This window comes from Desmodus rotundus, chromosome 9 (genome assembly GCF_022682495.2).
Source record: "Desmodus rotundus isolate HL8 chromosome 9, HLdesRot8A.1, whole genome shotgun sequence".
NCBI lineage: Eukaryota > Metazoa > Chordata > Mammalia > Chiroptera > Phyllostomidae > Desmodus > Desmodus rotundus.
This window is the reverse complement of record NC_071395.1, coordinates 47442842-47466646: the sequence shown is the minus strand read 5'-3', so window position 1 is coordinate 47466646 and position 23805 is coordinate 47442842. Positions and strand designations below refer to the sequence as shown.

Below are 23805 nucleotides of genomic sequence, written 5' to 3'. Positions count from 1 at the left end.
CTCAAAAACTTTGTACGTGCTGCTGCTTCTACCTGAAATACCTACTCCTACACAACTTTAGGTCTGATCTTAAATGTCACCTCCACAGGAAAGCCTTCCTTGATTCCCATACTGAGTCACCACCTCTATTATAAGCTTTAATAGCATCCCCTTTCTTTTCCTCATAGCTTTTATTACAATTTATCTCATATTCATTAGTGTGATTATTTGTTTAATATCCACATCTTCCCCTCTCAAATGCAAGCACAGGGGTCGTGTCTAATTAATTCAACATTGTATCCCCAGTGGTTTCTAAAAATGTGCCTGGCACAAAGTAAGTGCTCAATAAATGTTTCCTGAATGGATGCATTGTCATCCTTCAACTGTTGAAATTGGGGGCTGGTTCATTCTTTTTTAGTACAGTCTGTTCTTTGCATTGTAAGATGTTGAACAACACCCCTGGCCTTGACCCACTAGATATTCTAGAACATTTCTCTCTCCTGCAGTTTTAACAACCAAAAATGTCTCCAGAAACTTCCAAGCATCCTCAAGGCAAGGGGGAACACTGGTGGGAACCATTGGATATAGGAACAAGGGAAGGCCTGGCTGACGCACCCCCAGCTACAGCAGCCTCGCCCTCTTTGGTGGCCCTTAGCACTTGGTCTGCCTCCTGGTGAGAGCACTGATATTTCTGTGTGTATCATTCCACCCAGCACCTGGAAACTTCTCAAAGACAGGGAATAGAAGCAAGCCCATCTCTGTACTCCCGGAAGTAGCACAGGATTTGAGACACAGAAGGCCACAAATAATTATTAAATAGATCTTGAAAGGCTGGCATTTATTGAGTGCTTCTTGTGTGCCAGTCACTGTCAATTGCCCTACAGAGATGATGCTGTTTAATTCTTGGAACTATCCTAAGAAGTAGAGACATCACTATTAAACCCATTTTGGTGATGGGAAACTGAAGCTAAGAAGTGAATGTGATTTAACTAAGGCCTCTATGCTTCATCACTTAACCACCGCACAGACCTTTCTGCAATTCAGAGCATCTTTCTTTATCTCGTGAGAGTGCAAGGACTCCTTTGCCATTCTTTGCCATCTGCTGTTGATGAGTCATGGGGACCATTCTTGGAGGCTAAGAGCCATAGAGAGGAAGCTATTCCTGGGGTAGGAGGTTCAGGGAGAAGGGAGTCAGGTGAGGCAGCTCAGTTGGAGAAGCACTTCTCCCTGTGGCGCCCCCTGCTGGACGACAACACTCTTCATGAGGACCTACTTTTCCCGTCGCACTGATAACCCAAAGTAGGTGGCTCCAGTTGGTCATTTCCTCAGCTTACTCCTTTCCCTCTGACCTAAGCTCATCAAGCAAAACATGAAATTATATCGCCCTAACTACTGTTCAAATCACCCGCGGATTAAAGGCTCTTAGGATGCTGGAGAGTTTAATTTGAAATGGACTAGTCCTCCTTGGACAGGGGACACAGGAACCCCACTGTAGCAAGACGGTGTGTGAACTATTGGAATCAGAAAAGACTTATCTTGGAAACCTGGGCCTACAAGGTTGCGTGATCTTGGATAAGTCACACAACTGTTTGAGCCTCAGTTTCCCCTCTTTCAAATGAAGCGGTTGAGTTTATCTGCCCTGAGCCTCCACTGTGAGGCTATGATGAGATGATGTACTGAGGCGCAACAGGAAACATGCAGTATATTCCGCAAAGAAAAATGCTTTGGCCTCCCCAGTTTTGACTGAAATTGTTTTCCAAATCCTCCCACTTCATGTTAACATGGGATGTTTTTACTGCTCAAGTTATGGAGAAAGACTGAATTCAACTCTAGGACAAATGATGCCCAGTTGACTATTCAACTTAAACAGGAATACACCTATTTTTCCTTTTTTTCTAACTTTGGCTAATTTGATTAATTTATTGCTTGTGCATTTTAATTACATGTTGTTATATACAATATAGCATCACCATAAACTCGTGTCCATTAAGTATTATAAATTGATATTTTAAAATAAATTGTATAAATTCATATCCAGAAACAATTTAAATTTTCAAGGAAACCTTTTTAAAATTGCTATTATAGTTTACATGTAACCATGTAAGTTGAAGTTATACAATGTGTTCATTTGATACATTTATATATTGCAATATGATTACCACTGTAGCGTAAGCTAACACCTTTATCACATCACATCGTTATTTATTTTTTGTGTGATGGGAACGATCAAGGTCTAGTCTCTTAGCCACTTTGAAGTTTATGACACGGCAAAGCTATAACCACTATATTTTGCATCAGACCTCCAGGACTTACTTATATCATGGCTACAAATTTGTGTCCTTGAACAGCTCCACATTTCCCACATGCGTCGGCTTGGTAAGCACCATTTTACTCTGCTCTCACGAGTTCGGCTTTTTTATGTTCCACATATAAGTGATACCATACAGTACTCATTATTCTCTTGAATACACATATTTTCAACAAATTATAAATACTGAGCAGTACAGTCGACCTGAAACTCCCCCTTATGTCCATGAGGGGGCAGTAAGCCAGTGTGATCATGGGTACAGCTTCATCTAGGACTCTGTACCCACTGAGGTTCAACGAAGAGCTCCCCTGCTGGCCGGGGGGCCACATCACTCTGACATAGCAGGTGACTTCTCATCGTGGGACTTTTCCCCTTGAACTAACTGTAGAGACTTTTCTGTCTCTGCAGCTGCTCAAGCTTCACCCTTAAGATGCAGAGGTTTCCTTGAATTTTTCTTCAAGTCTGCTTGTTACTGTTTCTAACTGCTATTGCACAGATCTGTGCAATGCTGATATTTAGGGTGCTTTGGTCTCCTTTGCTGGAATATGGTTTTGTCTTTTGTAGCCTTACAAAACCAATGTTGTAGCTACCTGTTGCTACCTAGTAGAGGGTAGGGGTCTGACACACTCCATTTCTCTTTGCAATATGGGTTGATAGTAGTGGGGGTAATTAGACCACCCTGGTTTCTGGCAGGAGAAGAACAGATTCCTGGTTTAATGCTACCTGAAAAAGCATCCTGGAACAGATGGGAATAATTGAACTGGATTTTCTCTGTTACCATCTCATACATCCTTCCACGCTGAATACACCCTTGATGCTGCTTAACCCTTGTTTGTACATTTGAATGTTGCCTGCAAGGGTCCTTGCAAACCTGAAAGCATCAGACAAATACAGATTATTAGTGTTTATGGGGTGCCATTTCTAATGGTAGCATCAAGTAACCCAACTCACTTGTTCCAAGGAATTCCTCCCAGATTGTCATATGTTTTCTGGGTAGAGCTTGCTGAGGAAGGTCTTCTTCATGGCGTTCTTCAGCTCCTTGTTCCTGAGGCTGAAGATAATGGGGCTGAGGAAGGGTGTGAGGACTGTGTAGGTGATGCCCATCAGAGTGTCTCCTTCCAGAGACTGGGGACCCTTGGACTTGAGGTAGATCACAGAGGCGAAGCCATAGTGCACGACCACCACAGTGAGGTGGGATGCACATGTGGAGAAGGCCCTGTGCCGGCCCTCAGCAGAGGGGATCCTCAAGATGGCAGCCACGATGGAGGCATAGGAGAGGAGGATGAGGAGACAGCAGCCCAGCAGGGCCATGATGCACACCAGGCCCACACCCTTGGCCACATCTGGTACATTATTTCCACAGGCCAACTTCACAAGAGGTGGCACATGACAAGCAAAATGGTGGATCTCATTGGGCCCACAGAAGGTGAGGTGGAAAATGGCTGTTGTCACCACCAGCCCCATAACCAAGCCACCTGCCCAAGACCAGGCCACCAGGCAGGCACAGCCATGGGGACTCATGAGCACGTTGTAGCGCAGGGGGTGGCAGATGGCCACGTAGCGGTCATAGCCCATGACCATGAGCAGGAAGGAGTGGGTGAAGCCAAATGTGAAGGAGAAGAACATCTGGCTGGCACAGGCCTCGAAGGCGATGGAGCGGTGGGTGGAGAGCAGGTCGGCCAGCATGCGCGGGATGATGGTGAAGGTGTAGAGGATCTCGGAGACAGAGAGGGCGCACAGGAAGAGGTACATGGGTGTGTGGAGGCTGCGCTCACCCCAGATGGTGGTCATGATGAGCAGGTTCCCCAGTAGGGTGAACAGGTACATCAGCAGGAACAACAGGAAGAACATCAGCTGAAGGCGGGGGAAGGTGGAGAAGCCGATGAGGATGAATTCGGACACTGCTGAGAGGTTGGTTCTCAGCATTGAGGCCGTGCCTGGGTGGAAATGTGACAGGGAGAGGTCAGCTGTGATGGAGAAGGTCATCATCTTCCAACTGGACCTGTCCAAGGGGCTACTTCTAGTAAATGACAGCTAACATTGATTGAACTCCCACTCCGTGCCCCCTGTGATTTAATCCTCTCCTCAACCTAGTAAGGAAGGTGCTGTTTTCATCACTGCCATTTTGAGTATCGTGAGCATACTCATTGAGAATATGGGGGTGCACAGAGTCTAATTAATTTGTTCAGGTGAGGCTGTTAAAATGGCAGAGCCAAGACTTGCACCCATGGCTGACTATTTCTAGGTTTTCTCCTAAAATGAATATGCTCCTTCAGCCCTGGCTGGTGTGGCTCAATGATTGAGTGCTGGCCTGAGAACCAAAGGGTCACTGGTTCAACTCCCAGTCAGAGCACATGCCTGGGTTGTGGGCAAGGTCCCCAGTAGGGGATATGTGAGAGGCAACCACACATTGATGTTTCTCTCTCTCTTTTTCCCTCCCTTTCTCTAAAAATAAGTAAGTAAAATCTTAGAAAAAAGAAAAGAAAATCCTCCTTCAGAGCAGGCTGCCCCATCTTTCTACTCCTCTTCCCATGGCTTCAGATGCCAAGAGATGTTCCCTACCCCATGTCTACAGCTCCTTGGACCGGTGTGCATCTCTAACTTAATGTGAGTCAACCATGCCAACAATGAGAGGCAGGAGACTGTGTGGAATTAATGTTCTGGATTTCTCCAGCTCCCATGAAGCAGGTAAGTGCTTTCTGAGGCGATGCAACATAGCCACAAGGCCAAAGGACAGGACAGTCAGCCAACGTGAGTTAGAATCCCAGCTCTGCCTATTGCATAAACTTGAGAGTGTTTCTTCACCTCTCTGTACCTCCATGTCCCCTTACCTACCTTAGACGGCTGTCGTTAGAAATAAATGAGCTATTCTTAGAAGGTGGCCTGGCACACAATTGACGCTACCTGTGATAATTAAATCAGTACACTAAGTGAGCAAAAGTACATAGTCTATGCTCACTAAATAACATCAATTTAATGAGATCAATGATTCTTTATGAATAACTTAACTATTTTCAAATCATCTTATTGTATTAGGCAATGTAAAGTTTAAAAAGCAGCAAACCACTAACCTCCTTTCTGTCTCTATGGATTTGCCTGTTCTAGACATTTCATGTAAATGAGATCACATGCTATGTGCCTTTTTGGTCAGACTTCTTTCACCTGACATGTTTTTAAGTTTCACCCATGCTGTAGCATGTGTCGGGTGCTTCATTCCCTTTCATGGTCAAACAGCATTCCACTGTGCGGATGGAGCGCGTTCTGTTTATTCATCAGCTGATGGACATTTGGGTTGCTTCCACTTTTTCACTGTTGTGAATAGTGTTTCCATGAACATTCATGTGGCAGTTTAAAGTACATCAGTGGATGCCAGGGGCTGGGGAAGTGGGGGTATGGGGGGCAACTGCTAGTGGGCATGGGGTTTCCTTTTGGGCTGATAAGAAAGTTCTGCAACTACACATAGGTGGTGGTTGCATAACATCATGAATAGTTAACATCACTGAATTATACTATAAAATGGCTGAAATGGTCAATTTTATGTTACGTGTATTTCACAATTTTAAAAACAGGACAAAACTAGTAAATACCCTCGTAAGTGGGCTGAGGTCCTTGGTCAAGCCTTGACAGGTTGATAACAAGACAGGAAGGAGGGAGCAGGCACTCTGGTGAGTGCAGCCTGCATTCCCCAAACATCACTGGTTTCCAGAATTTCTTGGCTTCCTTCTCCTGGAATCGCTTGCATCTTTTCTCTACTTCCGGGCAAGCACCTGCCAGTACATCTCTAGGATGGTGGCCCAACAGCCCCGCTCAGTCCTGTGACTCTGAGATCTTACAGGGCTGAGTCAAAGTCAATGACTTAGAAACAAGAGCCTCTAAGAAGAGGCTGAATGGGCCCTGGCTGGTGTAGCTCTATGGATTGAGCACAGGGCTGCGAACCAAAGAAGAGGCTGAATAGATGAGACCAGGGCCATTGGGCTGTGCACACAATTCTCTGTGCCCTCCAATGTCTAGTGCAAGGTTTCTCAGCTGTGGAACTTTTGATACTTGGGGCCAGATCGTTCTTTATTATGGGGAGCCATCCCGGGCACTGTAAGCTGTTTAGCAGCATCCCTGACTTCTACCAGTTAAATGCCAGTAGTCCATGATCAGTCATTACAACAAAAAATGTCTCCAGACACTGCCAATGTCCCCATGGGGGCAAAGTCTCCCGAGCTGACTGGAGATCTAATAGTGAAGTTGCAATTCTTTGGCACTCTCCCTCTGCCCAGAGCCCAGTTTCTTCCCTTCTCCACCTGCAAGTTCCTATTTATTTTGAATATTCAGCTTACTTGTCACCTCCTCTGTGCAGCCCTCCTGGACATTCTCTTCACAAAGCAGATTTAGCCCTTCACTCCTGGGTGCTTCCAAAACAACGACCCCTGAGTGAGTTTAAAAATCCTTGTTTCATAAACAATAAAAATGAAAAGAGACTGGCAAAAATCTATACAACAGATGTAATAACAGTTTAATTCCATTAAGTATAAATGGTTCCCGAAAAATCCTTGCTCCTAACTTTGTCACAACCCTCATTGTTATGAATCCTGTTTGAGATACAATTGTCTCTGGCACTGGATTTTGGGTTCTTGATGAGAGTAGTTACCTGTTATTGGATGTGCCTTAGTGTAACCGCAGAACCAGCTCAGACTGGTCTTATCCTGTTTCTCGCAAAACCCAGAACCAAAATTTAGGAGCAATACTTGTGAACTCTTTCCTGATCTCCCCGCAGAAACAAAGGACCCGAACACGACCAGAACCTGACCACCCTTTCAGAATTGAAGGATCTGAAGATCCTGTTGTCCAGGAAGATCTGGTGCCGAAATTCCTTAGACCTTGCTCCAAACCGGATCAGGGAGACCGATTTGAGTGTTGCCTCCTGTCTCCTTGCCAGCCAAACTTGCAAATAAAAGCTCTTTCTTTTCTCGAAGGCCAGGGCTGTGTAGTATTGGCTTCTATGTGCTTAGGCTGTGAGCCCTTGCTTGGTAACACTGTGGTCCAAGCTCCTGTGCTCATGCATTTCTTAGTTGTTTATTGTTTATTGAATGTTCATTGAAAGCTTGTGAAGCACGTGCTATTATCCCTGTTTTACCAGTGTGGCGGCTGAAGTCCACAGAAGACACATCACTCGCACAGGGCCCACAGCTCCAGATCTGAACCTGTGTGTTATTGACCCAAAGCCTGTCCTTTCCTAACCTCTGTTACACTCACCACTCACTGGTGGCTGTTAATGCAGAAGCCACTTCCAGGACCAGAGAGATGTTGGCTTCACCATGCCATTCCACTCACACACTCCCTCCTCATCAACTAAGATCACAAAAACCCACAGTCATGAAGGAAGAAGGGGAAGGGACTGAGAAGACAAGAGCTCGCCGTGGCCTGGGGAGGTGGCCCAGGGCTGCATGTGCCGCCCTATGAAATGATGGGGATGCAGAGTGCAGCTAAGGGTGCTGCCCATTCATTCTGGAAAAGGCAAAACTATGCAGACAGTGGAAACATCAGTGGTTACCAGGGCTCAGGGGGAGAGAGGAAGGGATGAATAGGTGGAACTCAGGGGATTTTTTTAAGGTGATGAAACTACTCTGTATGATACTGTAGTGGTGGGTAAGCGACATTGTGCATTTGTCAAAACTCATGGGGGTACAGCACCAAGAGTGAACCCAAGTGTGAACTGTGAGCTTTAGTTAATAATAATGTGTCAACATGGGCTCAGCCGTGGTAACACAGCACCTCAGTAATGCAGGGTGTTCATAACGGGAAACTGCAGGGAGAGGGATGGTGTACAGCAGTGCTCTCCTACTGGCTGAATTTTCCGTAAACCTAAAGCTGCTCTAGAATGTAAAGTCTATTCACTTTTAAGTAAGAAAAAAAAAAAAAGCCATAGAGCCATGATGGGTGTGGGTCCAGGACGCCAGAGAGGACCACTAAAAGCCTCCTGGCATTAACCCACCAGAGCACCTAGTGGGTTCCTCTGTCAGTAAACCGAGCGGAGTGAGAGGGCGCACATTCAGGGACCAGTCCTGCCCACGTATACCCCTAGACCAGTGTGTCCCAACTTCAGCATTAGGGACATCTGGGGGCTGGATCCTTCTTTATGGGGGGCTGTCCTGTACATTGTGGGGTGTTGAACAGCATCCCTGGCACCCATGGATGCCCGTAGCATCTCTCAGCTGTGGTCATCAAAAGCATCCTCACACATTGCCAGATGAGAACCACGGGCTGGCTAGGTCTGTCTTGTCTCTCAGATCCCATCTTGCCTTACCTGTCTGCCCCATCCTGGCTGTCTCTTCTTAACGTGATGTTTAGTTTCCCTCCGAATTCTCCTTCATGTATCAGCCACCTCCTCCCTCCATTTTCTCTCCCTCTTTTCACCCTCAAATCCTTACCATTACCCCACTTACTCCCCCCTCCTCCATACTGCACCCCCCTGGGAAGTGGTTGAAGCCTTCAGTCCCGAAGCCTCTTCTCTCTCTCTTTGCTCTGCCTGCCTCCAATTCTTCTACCACTGGTTTCTGGCCAGGACAGAGAGGGGAGAGGCAAAAGTCAGACAGGTGTGCTGGCTAACTTTGAGTAGCAGCGATTCTCTATGCACCTGAGCTTTCTCACCTGTCCACTGAAACTTCCATATAAAATAATAGTCATCACATGGCCTTGAACCTAGGAAGTGGGACCCACCCCATAGGCTCAAATTGCACCAGGAGTTGTATAAACAGGGGTGCTTCTCTGAGTCCAGGGCAGATGCTGGTTTTCCAGGTGTTTCATGGTCAGGTGAAAGGCAGGGAAGGTGACTTACCTGGGGCCCTGCATCTGCTTCTGTCTTACCCCAGTGGAAGGCCTAGCTTGGCATCTCCCTGTGTAGGTGAGGGTTAGGCTGCAAGGTAAGGAGCCTGCTGCCCTGAGCATGCCAGCGGGCGGGGGGTTTGTTTGAACCTCACCTTCATTACTTATGTCACCTCTGCTCCCTGCCCTCCGCCTTCACCATGGTCCTACTGCCTCTGCCTCTGCTACTGGGATGCTGGGACTCCTGGGGATCCCGCAAGGGAGAGGACAACCTCAGGGACACTGTGTCCTCCCCTCCCTGCCCTCTCTGCCTGCCAGAGGTGAATCAATTAACTGAGCTTCTCAGGGGCTGGAGCAGAGCCTAATGCTGGGCAAACCCGGGGTCTGGGGCCCTGGCTGCTGACTTTGGCAGGAGAGCAGCCCTGCCGTTGTCCACCAGGGCAGAGGAGGCTGCCTGACGTGACCCTCTACCTTCATCCTTCCCGACCCATGTCTTTTGCCCAATTAAATGTCTTTTTAAAGCTTTAAAAAAATCAAACGACACACAAATATTTGTTTCTTCTTAAATAATCGAAATGTCACAAATAAGGCTATAAGTTATGCAATGGTCAGCCGTGCGATCATGAAAATAAATTTGATGGGCGTCCTTGCAGACTTGTCTGCATGTGGAGTGCAAACAAACACAAACCGTAAAATACGGGTGCAATGGTGGGGTTTCACTGTACTTTTTTTTTTTGTTTTATTTTTGAGGTAAATTTCACATAACGTAAAATTACGCACTTTAAAGCAAACGATTCAGTGGCATTGTGCAACATCATCTCTGTCTAGTCCAGGACGTTCTCTTCCCCCCAAAGGAGGCCCTGCCCTCACGGACAGTCACTCCCCATTCCCGCCTCCCGCTTCTGGCAACCACTGATCTGCTTTGTATCCCTACGGTTCTGGAGATTTCATATGAATGGAACCGCACATGTGGCCGCTGAGGTCAGGCTCCCCTCACTCTGCACCATGTTTCTGAGATTCATCCGCGCTGCAGCCCGCGTCAGGCTTCGCCCCTCTTTGTGACCGAGTGACAGTCCCTTGCGGGCATGGACCGCGTTGCGCGCATCCATTCACTGCGGGCTGCTCCCACCTTTTGGTTATTGTAAATCGTGCCGCTGTGAATATTCGTGTGCAAGGATTTGTTTGAATTCCTTTCAGCTCTTTGGGGTACCTACCTGGGAGTGAAATTGGTGGGTCACAGGGTAATGCTATGTTTAATTTTTTTTTTTTTTTTGGTTTATAAGAGCTTTTAAAAATTATTTTATTTTGTATTTCTTATTATTTATTCTATTAAAAAGTATCCCAATTTTTCCCTTTTGCCCCCCTCTACCCAGCCCATCCCTCTAGCTCACAGTCCATCCCCTCTCCATCGCCCATGTCCATGGGTCATCCTACATGTTCTTTGACTAGTCCAGCCCCCTCCTTCCACCATCCCCCCTCCTTCCACCATGCCCCCATCCTGCAGCTGTCAGTCTGTTCCATGTCTCCATGTCTCTGGTTCTATTTTTCTCATTAGTTAGTCTTGTTCACTAGATTCCAGTAATAAGTGAGGTCCTATGGTATTTGTTTTTCACCAACTGGCTCATTTCACTGAGCATAATAACCTCCGGTTCCATCCATGATGTCGCAAAAGGTAGAACTTCTCTCCTTCTGCTGTGTAGTATCCCATTGTGTAAGTGTACCACGGTTTTTAATCCGTTCATCTACTGATGGGCACTTGGGCTGTGTCCAACACTTAGCTGTTGTAATCTCACCCTAATTTTTTGATGAACTTGCCTAACTGTTTCCCATACTGTGTGCTTTAACACAAATACGATTGTCTCTATCACTTGGCTTTTTCATTCAGCATCTTGGAGTGATATCCATGTTGGTTTATACAGACCGCACTTTCTCAGCCTGGGCACTGGTGACCTTTGGGACTGGATCATCCTTGTGGTGGGTGTCATTCTGTGCACTGCAGGACATTTTTAACAGCATCCTTGGTCTCCACCCACTAGATGACAGTAGCCTTCCCACCCCAGCCATGACAAAAGAGTCTCCATGTCACCATAGGCAGTCAAAGTACAGTGGGGGGAGGCCTTCCTCATTGGTCAGGGGGGAGGTTCTTACACTCAGTGGCACCAAAAGCTAGAAAGATGAATGGCTAAGGACCCAAATGCACCAAAGGCTGGCAAGATAATTGGGTAGAAAAAGCCCTCCCCTCCCTACCCCTATAAGAACTGAAGGAGGAGGAGGAGGTGGTCTTTGAGATGGAAGTCCACCTCTCTCCTAGGCTGTGTGGCACCTGAATAAAACCTCTTTCCTTCTGCACCAGCCTCACGAGTTTGGCTTTTGTTGTGGCAGGCAGCCGGACCTCTGTTTTGTTCGGTTTCATCCAGACATTGCCAAATGTCCCCTCGGGGGGCAAAGTCACCCCTAGGGGAGAACCGCTGCTACAGAACCACCTCACTTTCATAGAATTGGTTTAATATTCAATTTCACGAATATATGCAGTGTATATTTAACTGATAGACACCTTGGTTGCTTCCAATTTTTTCACCATCATTAGGTGTAATTGCAATAACTATCCTTGTACATCTTCTGTTATATAAGACACTATTGGATTCAAATAAAAATTAAGTAATGAGATAATCAGGTCACAGAAAATGTGATTCCTGAATTTAAGAAGCATTGCCAGACCAAGCTCTTAAGTGGCTGTGCTGACTCACACTCCCAGCACCTGTTGTCGGAGGATACATTTCCCACACCCTCACTAGTGCTTAAGAGTGTGAAACTTAATTGTTTTTGGCAGAGCCAGCTGAGACTTTATTTTTGGAAAAAAACATTTGATTTGGCTTTTAGTCGGGGGCCTGGGTAAGAGGCCGTCCCCCAGGCAGTAAGCTCCCCCACCCCAAGGTTGAGCTGAGGGCTGGGTCTGAGCCTCCGGCGGGTCTCTGGTGCCCACCGCTCCCCTGCACAACTCCTCTCCCACTGGCTCAGAGGACAAGGGGGACTGCAGTGGTCCTTCGCTTAGGCAGGACATCAATGACTCAGACACCAACTTCTCATCACAGGTCTCAATCTTCTTCACAACCACTGTCTTGGAGGAGCTGGTGCTGCTGCAGCTGAAGGAGCCAGGGCCCCCACCAGAGCCCAAGCTGGCCTGGAAGCCCAGGCCATAGTTGAGATTACCATAAGCCTGGCTTAGCCCACCTGGGTAGCTGCTGGTGGTCTTGGTGTGGGTACTCATGTTCTGCACCCCAGGCTCCAGGCGGTTCTCCTCGCCCTCCAGCAGCTTGTGGTAGGTGGCGATCTCCACGTCCAGGGCCAGCTTGGCATTCATGAGCTCCTGGTACTTGTGCAGCTGCCAGACCATGTCCTGCTTGGTGGTCCTCAGAGCAGCTCCAGCTCAGCCACCTTGGCCTGAGCATCCTGGACATCCAGCTTGCCATGCTGCTCAGCATCAGCGATGGCAGCCTGCAGGGAAGCCCTCTGGCCTTTGAAGTCCTCAACTTCAGCCTGGATTCAGCTGATGTTCTGGTTCATCTCAGAGATCTCCACCTTTGTGTGACATAGGTCATCGCCGTGCTTCCCAGCCAACATCTGCAGCTCCTCATACTTGATCTAATTCATTCTCCATCTCTGTGCACTTGTTGATCTCATCCTTGCACTTATTCTTCAAGTCCTCCACCAGCCCCTGCATGTTGCCAAACTCCGTCTCCAGACTCAGTTTCTCCTGGGCCGCTGTTTCCAGCTGCTGCGGCAGGTTGCTGATGTAGCTCTTGAACGTATTGTCCATGTTACTGCGAGTCGTCTACTGCTGCGGGGGAGTCCACTTGGTCTCCAGAATCTTGTTCTGCTGCTCCAGGCTCCGCACCTTCCTATCGATGAAGGAAGTAAGCTTGTTGAGGCTCTTGATCTTCTCCTGGTTGTGCATAGCCTGGATGTTGGGGTCTATCCACCTCAGCAAGCTCTGGTTCAGTTGGACGGCTTTGAGGCTCCCCATACTGCCAGCTCTGCCAGAACTCCCAGCCAGATTCATGTTGGCGCCCAGGCCAACCCAGTAGCTGCTTCGCACTTGGGAAATGGCTGAGGAGCTGATGCTGGGCCCACTTGAGTACAAGCAGCTGCTGAAGGCCTAGGGGCCAGAGGTGGACATGGTGGAGGCTGGAGTGGAGGTGAGGAGGCAAACCAGACAGATATTCGAGAAGGAGCCAGAGAGCTGCTTCTGAAACTTAACTTTGCGATATGGTTGTCAAGTGGGCTCCTGGTATCACTTTAATTTGTGTTTCCCTAATCACTAGCAGGATTTTAAATCTCCATTGTTTATAAGCCACATGCATTTTCTCTATTTGTTATGTCTATTCAGAGCCTTTCCTCATTTTTCCATTAGATTGTCTTGTTCTTATTGATTTGCAGGCATTTTTAAAAGAGATTCTAGTCCTGGCCACATGGCTTAGTTGGGTGGAGCATTGTCCCATGTGCCAAAATGTTGCAAGTTCGATCCCCAGTAGAGGCATATATGGGAAGCAACCAATCGATGTTTCTCTCTCACATCAGTGTTTCTCTCTCTCTCTCTCAAATCAATACACATATCCTTGGGTGAGGATTTTTTTTTTTTTAATGGGGAGAGAATCCCAAACACTAGCATTTTTTAAAGATTTTATTTATTAATTTTTAGAGAGGGGAAAGGAAGGAGACAGAGAGAGAGAGAAAATATCAATGTGTGGTTGCCTCTCGCACACCCCTCATTGGGGACCTGGCCCGCAATCCAGGCATGTGCCCTGACTGGGAATCAAACCTGCAATGCTTTGGTTTGCAGGCCAGTGTTCAATCCACTGAGCACACCAGCCAGGGCTTCCTTGGGTGTGAATTTAAAAAGAGAGATTCTAAATACTAATTTTGCCTATCAGTCTTTTTCCTTTGCCTTCTGTTTCTTGTGCTGTAATACTGTTCCTGTCGGAAACATTCTCTTTTGTTTCTTCTAATGTTTTTTATAGTATAGGTTTAGGGGTGAAAAACTACAGCATGTGGGTCTGCTGCCTGTTTTTATAAAGTTTTATTGGAACACAGCCATACCCATCCATCCATATCCTGGCTGCTTTCGCGCTACGATGCAGAGTTGAGTAGTTGTGACAGAGACATGTGGCCTACAATGTTGAAAATGTTTACTATCTGGCCATTTATTTTTTTTAAAGTTTACCAAGCTCTTAAACTTCCACCTACAAAAAAATATTGTGCAAACATTTCAGGTTGGGTTTTAACTTTTTTTAAGACTATTTTTTTAGAGAAGTTTTAGGTTCACAGCAAAATTGAGAGACAAGCACAGCGATTTCCTGTGCACCCGACCCCTACCATGCGCACAGCCTCTCCGGTCACCAGCCCCCCACCCCTGGGTGGTACACTCGTTACCACTGATGAACCTATACTGACACATCGTCTTTGCCCAAAGTCCATAGTTCACATTAGGGCCCACTTTTGGTGTTATGCGTTCTAAGGGTTTTAACAAATATATTATGAAATGACATCATTACAGTTTCACTCAGAGTATTTTCACTGCCCTGAAAATCCTCCGAGCTCTGCCTGTTCATCCCTCCCTCTCCTCTAACCCCTGGCAACTGCTGATCTTTTTACTGTCTCCATAGTTTGTCTCTTCTAGAATGCCCTATAGTTGAAATCATACAGTAGATAGACTTTTCAGATGGGCTTCTTTCCCTTATTGATATGCATTTAAATTTCCTCCATATCTTTTTATGGCTTGACAGCTCATTTCTTTTTAGCACTGAATAATATTCCATTGTGTAGATGTACTACACTTTATTTATCCATTCATCTATTGAAGGACATCCAGTTTACTCTAAGTTTTGGTAATTATAAATAAAGCTGCTATAAACATCCATATGCAGGTTTTTGCATGGCCCTAATATTTTAATTACTTTGGGTAAATATCAAGGAGCATGATTGCTGGATTGTACGGTAACAGTATGTTCAGTTTTGTAAGACACCACCAAGCTGTCTTCCAAGGTGCCTGTACCATTATGCATCCCCACCAGCAATGAATCAAAGTTTCTTTTGCTCCACATCCTCATCAGCATTTGGTGTTGTCGGTGTTCTGGACTGTAGCCATTCGAACAGATGTGTAGTGGTAAAACTTATTTTTCACTGTCTAATTAATTGTTCCAACATGATTTAATAAATAGGCCACTGATTTAAATGTCACCTTTTATATAATAAATGTATTTATACATGGACGTGAGAGAGACTTGGGAGTAGAGAGAAGGAAAATCATTATCCTGGAAAGATCTAGAAGATAAGTGGGACAGAATTTCATCACCAAAGTTCAGCTCTGGCAAACTGTTTGTTTTCCAAAGTCCAGTAAGAACGTAAAAACAGAACACCAGCAGATGAAGCTGAACTTGTTGAAAGGACTACCTCAAAAATAAAAATAGATAGTTTCCTGTAGCAATAATTAAATTCAATGATTTTGGGCTTTCTTTATTGTTTTTTTCTCTAAGCCCTCCCTTTAAAAATAAACATTGTATGTCAGCTTGGCACAAAGGTGGGCATTCACTCTCAGGAGCACTATAAGACTTTGTTTTTTCAACACTGGTGTTTTCTTCTGCCTCAAATCCTGCTGCTTCTCATGAACTGACAAAACTTCAAATTCTGGGGGCTTTTTTCAGGGCATTGTGGCTTAATTTTTTTAAAACAGAGTTTAAAACATTTTTCCTTTATTTTTATCATTGGCACTCATACAAATATCTACAAATATCCCCATTTTCCTCCTGTTGGCCCGCCTCCCCCCATCCTCCGCCTCCACTTTCCTCTGGCCAGCACCACACTGTTGTCTGTGTCTAAGAGTTATGCATATGTGTTCTTGGCTCATCCTTTCACATTATTTCATCCAGTGCCCCTCCCTTCCATCCCCTGACAGCTGTCAGTCTGTTCCATGTGTCCATGCCTCTGTTTCTACTTAGTTTGTCATTTTATTTTGTTCATTAGAATCCACATATAAGTGAGATCACATGGTACTTGTCTTTCTATGACTGGCTTATTTCTCTTAGCATAATATTCTCCAAGTCCATCCATGCTGTCGCAAAAGTTGTTTTCCTTTTTTATGACAGTGTAGTATTCCATTGTGTAAATGTGCCACAGCTTTTTATCCAAGAGTTGAAAACATTTAAAAATAAGTCCAACAAATAACTTTGCAATTCTTATTTGAAAATAAAATAGTGTTAAGTACAATCAAGCATATTTCATTTAAAATAGATTTTTAGTTTCTTGAACTTGTGGTGTCTGTCTTTTTCAAGCCACAGAAGTCTGATTTATCTAGTGCTTCCTATGTACAGAGCTTCCTGTGTATGTATGATAATTAACTTACATTGTATTTGATGTAATTCTCACAAGCCCGCAGGGAGATTGGTACCATTGCTAACTCCATTTGACAGCTGAGAAAACAGTATCACTGAGATGTGAGCTTAGCTGATGAAACAACAGGGGAGAAAAAAAGTGTTAAATAGCCCCACTTTGCGAAGAATTCCCACTCAAAGAGAAAGTGAGAATAGATAAGAGATAGCCTATTCACAGGCAAATGACAGAATTTGAACCCAAGTCTGTCAGAATTAAAAGCCAATGCCTCCAAACCATCCTGAAATTCCAGTCTTTTTGCTCTTGACTCAGCATGGACAATCTCTTTAATCCAGTATTCCCACTCCTCAGGCTACATCTGAGTACCACAATGCCAGCATTTGCTCAGTAACTGTCTTTCAGCTGAAGTCTTTAAACCTATAAAGTTCTTCATTATACATGCATAGGTCACTGGCATACATAGAAAACCAACACCGTTTGGTAAGTGTGCCAGCCAGACATGTTCTCCATTTTCTCACCTGAATCCCAACTGTTACAGAAGAGTAAAGAGAACAGCAAGAAAATGAGAGAAGGTTGTTTAAATTCTAGCCTGCTGAAACCTGTAAGCCCAAGACCCTCCTCATTTTCTAAAGGGATGCTATGTGAGAAGTGTTGAAGTAATAGTAGCACTAAACCAAGATGTTCTCAGATTGTGAGCAGAAGGACAGAAGGAACTAAAAAGGGAATACCTTTTGTGAGCTATTTAACGTGTCTATGGGCCGAGCAAAGCCACCCTGAAAAGCTTTACATTTCAACTAATGTTCAACAGGGAATCCAAAAACACCCAATGGGAGAAGGACAGTCTCTTCCACAAATGGCGTTGGAAATACCGGTAAACACACGCAGAACAATGAAACTGGACCCCTATCTCACACCACTCACCAAAATTTACTCAAAATGTATCAAAGATGTATATATAAAACCAGCTACCATAACAGTCCTAGAAGAAAGCGTAGGGAAGAGGCTTCTTGATATCGGTCTGGGCGATACTTTTTTGGACGTGACACCAAAGCCATAAACAGAAACAAAAATCAACAAATGGAACTCTATCTAATTCAAAACCTTCTGCACAGCCAAAGAAACAACAAAATGAAAAGACAACCTACAGAATGGAAGAAAGTTTTTGCAAACCATGTATTGGATAAGGGGTTACTATCCAAAATACATAAAGAAGTTATACAACTTAATAATACAAAACCTAAAGAATTTGATTAAAAATCAGCAAAATTAGATAGAAAATTTTCCAAAAAAGACATCAAAATGGCCAATAGGCACATGAAACAATACTCAACATCCCTGATCATCAGGGAAATGCATATCAAAACCAGTGAGATATCACCTCACACATTTAGAATTACCATCATCAAGGAGATAAATGAAAACAGGTATTGCCCAGGATGTGGTAAAAAGAGAATCCTCATATACTGTCGATGGAAATGTAAATTGGTGTAACTGCTGTGGAAACAATATGGAATTTCCTCACACAACCCAGCAATTTCACTTTTGAATATATACCCAAAGGAAATGAGAACAGGATTTTGAAGAGCTATATACACTCCTGTGTTTATTGTAGCATTGCTCGCAATAGCCAAGATGTGGAAACAACCTAAATGCCCATCAATGAACTAATGGATAAAAAAGGAAGTGGTATATACTTGCATATTTAAGTGGAATATTAGGTAGCCAAGAGAAAGGAGGATATCCTGCCATTTGCAATAACATGGATGGACCTTGAGCACATTATGCTAAGTGAGATAAGTCAGGGAAAGACAAGTCGTATACGATATCACTTATATGTGTAATCTAAAAAAATCAAACTCATGGAAAAACAGAGAATGGTGGTTGCCAGGAGATGGGGGTTGGGAGGACAAGACTGGTGTTGTTTAAGGATATAGACTTGCAATGAGTAGTGAGTAAGCCATAGAGATCTAATGCACAGTAAAATGAATATAGACAACAATATTGTGCTACAACCATCAAACTTACTAAGAGGATAAAACTTCATTATTTCAACTACTAAAGAGAAAAGAGAATTATATAATGTGACAAGTACTAAATCACTACCACAGCAATCATATTACAATATATAAGTGTATCAAATTAACACATTGTATACCTTAAATTTACACAATGTTACATGTCAAATGTATTCAAAATATATTAAAAATAAAGTACTTACATGAATAATAATTTTGTTTCCACCTTTAAAAAAGAAAAATTAGGAAGAAAATCCACTGTGAGCTCTAACATTGGGAAGCAGTAGTTTGTTTCAAAAGCGGTTGGGTATAAGAACGATCTTCAAACAAACTTAGCAAAGTGGTTCTTGCTGAGCAGTTTCCTGAGGGCCCTCTGCAGCTCTCGGCTCCGCAGGCTGTAGATGAAGGGGTTCAGCATGGGGGTCACCATGGTGTATACTATGGTGGCTGCTATGTCCGTCTGGGTGGTGTGTGTGGATGTGGGGTTGAAGTAGACCCCAATGATAGTCCCGTAGAAGAGAAAGACGACACAAAGGTGAGAGCCGCAGGTGGAGAACGCTTTCCACTTCCCCCGGGTGGAGGGCACCTTCCACACAGCCACAGCGATAGGTGTGTAAGAGGCCACGATGCACACAAAAGGGACCAGAACTGCCGAGCCCCCGAGCACCAACACCAGCACCTCGTCGACTTGCGTGTCAGAGCAGGAGAGCTTGATTAAGGTGTTGAGGTCGCAGAAGAAGTGTGGGATCCTATTGGTGCAAAAGGACAAGCGGGTCATCAGAATAGTGTGGACCATGGAGTTGAGGTTGGCCAAGACCCAGGGTACCGCCACCAACAATGCACACCGAAGGACGCTCATGATTGCCACATATTGCAGCGGGCAGCAGACGGCCAGGTAGCGGTCGTAAGCCATGGCCGAGAGGAGGATGCTGTCGGCGCCCCCAAAGGCGAGGAAGAAATACATCTGGACCAGGCAAGCAGCTGAGGAGATGGTGGTGCTCCCACAAAGGTGGTTCAGCAGCATCTTGGGGATGGTGGTAGAGGTAAAGCAAATGTCAAGAAGAGACAAGTTGCTGAGGAAGAAGTACATGGGGCTGTGGAGGTAAGGATCCGAGATGATGGCCAGGATGGTGAGCAGGTTCCCCAGGCACCCAATCAGATACAGGCTGCAGGACAACCTGAAGAATGCCTGCTGCTGCAGGGGCTGCTGGGAAAGGCCGAGGAGGATGAATTCAGAGACTTGGGTCTGATTGTCCATGTCCGGGCAGTTCTAAAACCAGAAGCAAGGGTATCAACAATGGGTGGACTCCTGGGGAGGAAACAAGTCACCTCATTGCTGTCCTTCCTGTTCCTCTTTCCAGGTTTATCTCAACTTCTCTGAGCCTCCGTTTCCTCATTTGTTACATGGGACTAATAATTCTTACCTGTTAGGATTGTTACAAAGATTAAGTGAGAAAAACACGTCTAAGGGGCTTACATTCCTACCTGACATATTATATGGACAATGATTTTTATTAGTGAGAGCTCTTAGTGATGCTATCGAAATAGTGATGTTAATTAGCTTGACTGTGACGATGAATTTACAGTGTATCAACACATCAAGGTTTGCACCTAATCATATATAATTATTTATTTATTTATTTATTTTTAGAGAGAGGAAAAGAGTGGGAGAAAGAGAGGGAGGGAAACATTGATCAGGTGTCTCTTGTATGCACCCTGACCTGGGACCAAACTCACAACCCAGGCATGTGCCCTGGCCAGGAATTGGACCAGTGACCTTGCAGGATGGCACTCAACCAACTGAGCCACACTGGTCAGAGCTAATCATATATAATATCAAACAGTTGATCATACCTCAATAAAGATAGGAAAATAGAAATAAATGCATAATAAATAGCATCAAGATTTCCAGGATTTAAAAAAATAAAAATAAATAATAGAGTTACAAGGGCATCAACTACAAAGCCAGACAGCCTAGGTTTAAATCCCAACTCTGCAACTTATTAGCTGTGTGACATTAGGCAAGTTACTTAACCTCTCTGTGCCTTAGTTTTCCCATCTGTAAAATTAGGATAATAATAGTATCTGCCCCATACAGTTGTTGTGAAGATGTGATGGGTTAATATGTAAAATGTTGAACCTTATGAATTTTTCTGAGAATTAAGATCTCTTAGAACAGACAGGTGATTGCCAGAGGCAGGGTGTTGTGGGTGGGGTGGTGGACAGAGTAGATAAAGGGAGTCAGAAAGTACAGCTCTCCACTTTCAAGTAAGTCAGTCCCGGGGATGCACTGTTCATCATGGCGACCATAGTAAACGACACTGTGTCGTATATTTGAAAGTTGCTAAGAGAGTACATCTTAAAAGTTCTCATCCCAAGAAAAAAACCTGCAACTACGTGTGGTGATGAACATTAACTAGACTTATTGTGGTGATCATTTTTGTAATATATGCAAATATATTATGTTGTACACCTGAAACAAATACAATGTTGTATGTCAATTATACCTTGATCTAAAAAATCTCTTAGTGTTTGAGAGCAAGAGCTCTGGGGTCCAGATGAACCCTGTTTGAATGCCATTCCTGACACTTATTAGCCATATGAGCCAATGACAGACAAGCCCAAAGCCTCAGTTTCCGGAGAGAATTAAGTGAAACAATGAGTGTGGAGCTCTGTAAAGGATGCTTTTTTGAAAAGGCGCCACTCTGAAATGTCCCAATAACTCATCTTTCACAACACTGATGTCTCTCTCCTCCTTGGGCTATGAGAGCATACAGATTCATTGTGTCCTGGGGCAGGTTTTTTCCAAAAGGAGCTAATTTTGCTCATTTTCTCTTTCTTAACGTCAATCTTAGAGACAGAGGATCTTAATTTGTCCACAAATTCTGGCTTCTTGCACCAGGTAAGACTTGCCTGACCTTGAGCCTGGCCTCCCCTGGACAGCCCATTGCCTCTGTATTAGTGAGTGTAGGCTAAATTATGCTGCAGTAACATGCACGCCCCAATCTCAGTGGCTGACAGCAATGAAGGCTTATTTCTCACGCAGGCTACATGTGCATCACAGTGGGCTATGGCTGTGCCCCTCACTGTGATGGATTCCCTCCAGGACGCAGGCAGATGAACAAACCTTTGTCTGGGACACTGCCGATATGGCAGCAGTGGGAAAAGTGAATTGTATGCTGGCTCCTAAGTGCTTCTGCCAGGACACACCCTGCTCTCACCCTCACTCACATGTCTGTGGCTCATCCTGGTGTCAGGGGTAGAGAGGTAGAAATCTCTCCCAGGGAGCAGCAGCAAATATATGTGAAAAATAATAGACTCTCCAAAGCTTTGCAGTGGCCATACTATTCTATTGAAGGCTGAGGAGAGGAGTGCACTCATTTCTCTGTGAGACAACATGCCTAGTCTTTGTATCGCTGGAGTCCTATTCTCAGAACCCAGGAGAGCTGTTTACCCTGCAATCCACACACTGGATGCCACGTCAGGCTCAAGGCACATGTGAGGCATAAACATATTTGTAATACAGGTGGTAGATGTCTTGATGCGGAGGACTCGGTTATCTTCCACACTACCTTTACTCGTTTCAGTCAGTGACTGAACTTCTGGCTCCAGTATCCACTTCTCTCCAAACTCCTACTTGATTATCCTGTTGTTTCCCGATCATCACTCCTGGACACCTCCTTCCCCAGCCACTCAGTCTCACGAGGTCCGAAATGGGATCTCCCCCACCAGAGCTGCTGAGGTGTGGACTGCACACCTGGGAGTGGTGCACTGCACAATTCCACGGGGTGCACAGGCTACACAGCCCTAGCCAGCACCACCAACTCCTCTCTTGCCTCTCACATCCCATCCATTCCCAATTTGTGGGTTTAAAACATCATCTTCATCTCTTGGACAGAAGGAGAGAATTTATTTCCAGAGTGAACACCCCGATCCAGGCCGCCATCATCTCCCACCCGGATGACCCATCGTGGAGTGGGCTCTCCATGGCCACTCTCGCCCCATGCAGTCCTTTTGCATACTGCAGCCAAAGGGACAGTGAAATGTAGATGGCAGTCTTGCCCCCCACCAACCGTCACCCTGCCTGGCTCAGGACTGCTCCTCTCACTCCCAACACCCTCCATTTCCATCTTCCTGGTTTTGTCTCCTGCCTTGGAGCCTTGCACCTGCTGCTTCCCCTCACCTGCATTGCCTTCTATTCTACTTTCCTAATGCCCCTCCTTTGAGTGGAGCCGAAGGGCTCTCTACCTGGACAATACTGACATTTGGAGCTGGATCCTTTGTTTGTAGTGGGGGTGCCCTCATGTATTATTGTAGGAAGCTGATCCCTGGCCTTGACCCACTGGATGACAGGAGCACCCCCTCTCATTCTAGTTGCAACAAGCAAAAATGTCTTGAGGCCACCTGGGAAGGGCTCCAAATCCTCCCCCACCACCTTGAGGATCATGGATCTAGGTTAAAGCCCATGAACTCTCTCCTGCAGCACCTGCTCAGGCTTTGAGCGGGACCATGACATTTATTGGATGCAATCCATCTTTGAGCTAACAACCACTTGGTACACATCATTCTACTGAGCTCTCCACAACCCCACGAGGCATCCACACTTAACTCCTGCTTGGAACTAGGATCCCATCCAGGCTCTGGTTCTAGTGTCCACTCTCTTGACCAGCTCCCGACAATGCTGCCCACATGTGAGGCTCTGTGCAGAGCACCTTGAGTCCTCATGGGTGGAACTGAGCAGAGAGCACCTCAGCCTCTGAGGGGGAGCTCCAGGGCAAGTAAGACCACTCCCCTGTACTCATGCACCTCACACACTTACTTGACCAACGACTTCTGTGCCTCCATCAGATGCCAGGGCCTCTTAGCCCCCAGGTGGTATGTTTCCAGGGGCTTGGGACTGCTGCTGCCTCAAGTTTGTCTGTGGTTATGTGGCTATGGAGGAGGGATCTGCTTTCTCTGGGAGCACACAGAAGAGCCACTGTATCAGGTTTATACCAGACCCTGTGGCCCCTGGGGTGTGTGCCCGGAGAACCTCATTAGAATGAATACAATGAACTCATCTTCCCTAAAGGGGCCTTTGAGGCTGGCACCCCAGTAGGAAAAAAAGAATTTTGTCTCAAAAGCATCTTTCTTTAGACCTGTCTCTCCTGGTTGACAGAGAATAGACTAGGAAGATTTTAAGATTTTATTTATTTATCTATTAGAGAGAGGGGTAAGGAATGAGAAAGAGAGGGAGAGAAACATCAATGTGTGGTTGCCTCTCACATGCCCCCAACTGGGGACATGGCCCACAACCCAGGCATG

The 23805-nt window shown here is 45.4% G+C and overlaps 2 protein-coding genes and 1 pseudogene across 4 annotated transcripts; all 3 read right to left on the bottom strand.

Annotated features, from left to right (window-relative positions):
- Positions 1-2773: 2773 nt before the first annotated feature.
- On the bottom strand, positions 2774-9388 carry OR10H1 (olfactory receptor family 10 subfamily H member 1). Of its 3 annotated transcripts, XM_024560996.4 has the most exons (3): positions 9114-9207; positions 3239-4224; positions 2774-3158 (listed from the first exon to the last, which is right to left on the bottom strand). In XM_024560996.4, exon 2 carries the CDS (start codon positions 4211-4213, stop codon positions 3266-3268), a length of 948 nt encoding a protein of 315 aa, XP_024416764.2. In that variant the 5' UTR covers positions 4214-4224; positions 9114-9207; the 3' UTR covers positions 2774-3158; positions 3239-3265. The 3 variants fall into 3 exon arrangements, with proteins under 3 accessions (XP_024416764.2, XP_053767158.1, XP_045051732.2); XM_053911183.2 differs by lacking the exon at positions 9114-9207 and adding an exon at positions 9256-9388 and having other exon boundaries at positions 2774-4224; XM_045195797.3 differs by having other exon boundaries at positions 2774-4224.
- A 2726-nt stretch (positions 9389-12114) lies between these two features.
- On the bottom strand, positions 12115-13277 carry LOC112305040 (keratin, type II cytoskeletal 8 pseudogene; annotated as a pseudogene).
- A 5483-nt stretch (positions 13278-18760) lies between these two features.
- Positions 18761-23399, bottom strand: LOC112305041 (olfactory receptor 1F1). Its single transcript, XM_024560694.3, has 2 exons — positions 23321-23399; positions 18761-19925 (listed from the first exon to the last, which is right to left on the bottom strand). Exon 2 carries the CDS (start codon positions 19757-19759, stop codon positions 18824-18826), a length of 936 nt encoding a protein of 311 aa, XP_024416462.1. The 5' UTR covers positions 19760-19925; positions 23321-23399; the 3' UTR covers positions 18761-18823.
- Between the last annotated feature and the right edge of the window lie 406 nt (positions 23400-23805).

Bases quoted from the DNA above. Each gene is read 5' to 3' on its own strand.
- OR10H1 (XM_053911183.2), bottom strand. From the start codon at position 4,213: ATGCTGAGAACCAACCTCTCAGCAGTGTCCGAATTCATCCTCATCGGC.
- LOC112305041 (XM_024560694.3), bottom strand. From the start codon at position 19,759: ATGGACAATCAGACCCAAGTCTCTGAATTCATCCTCCTCGGCCTTTCC.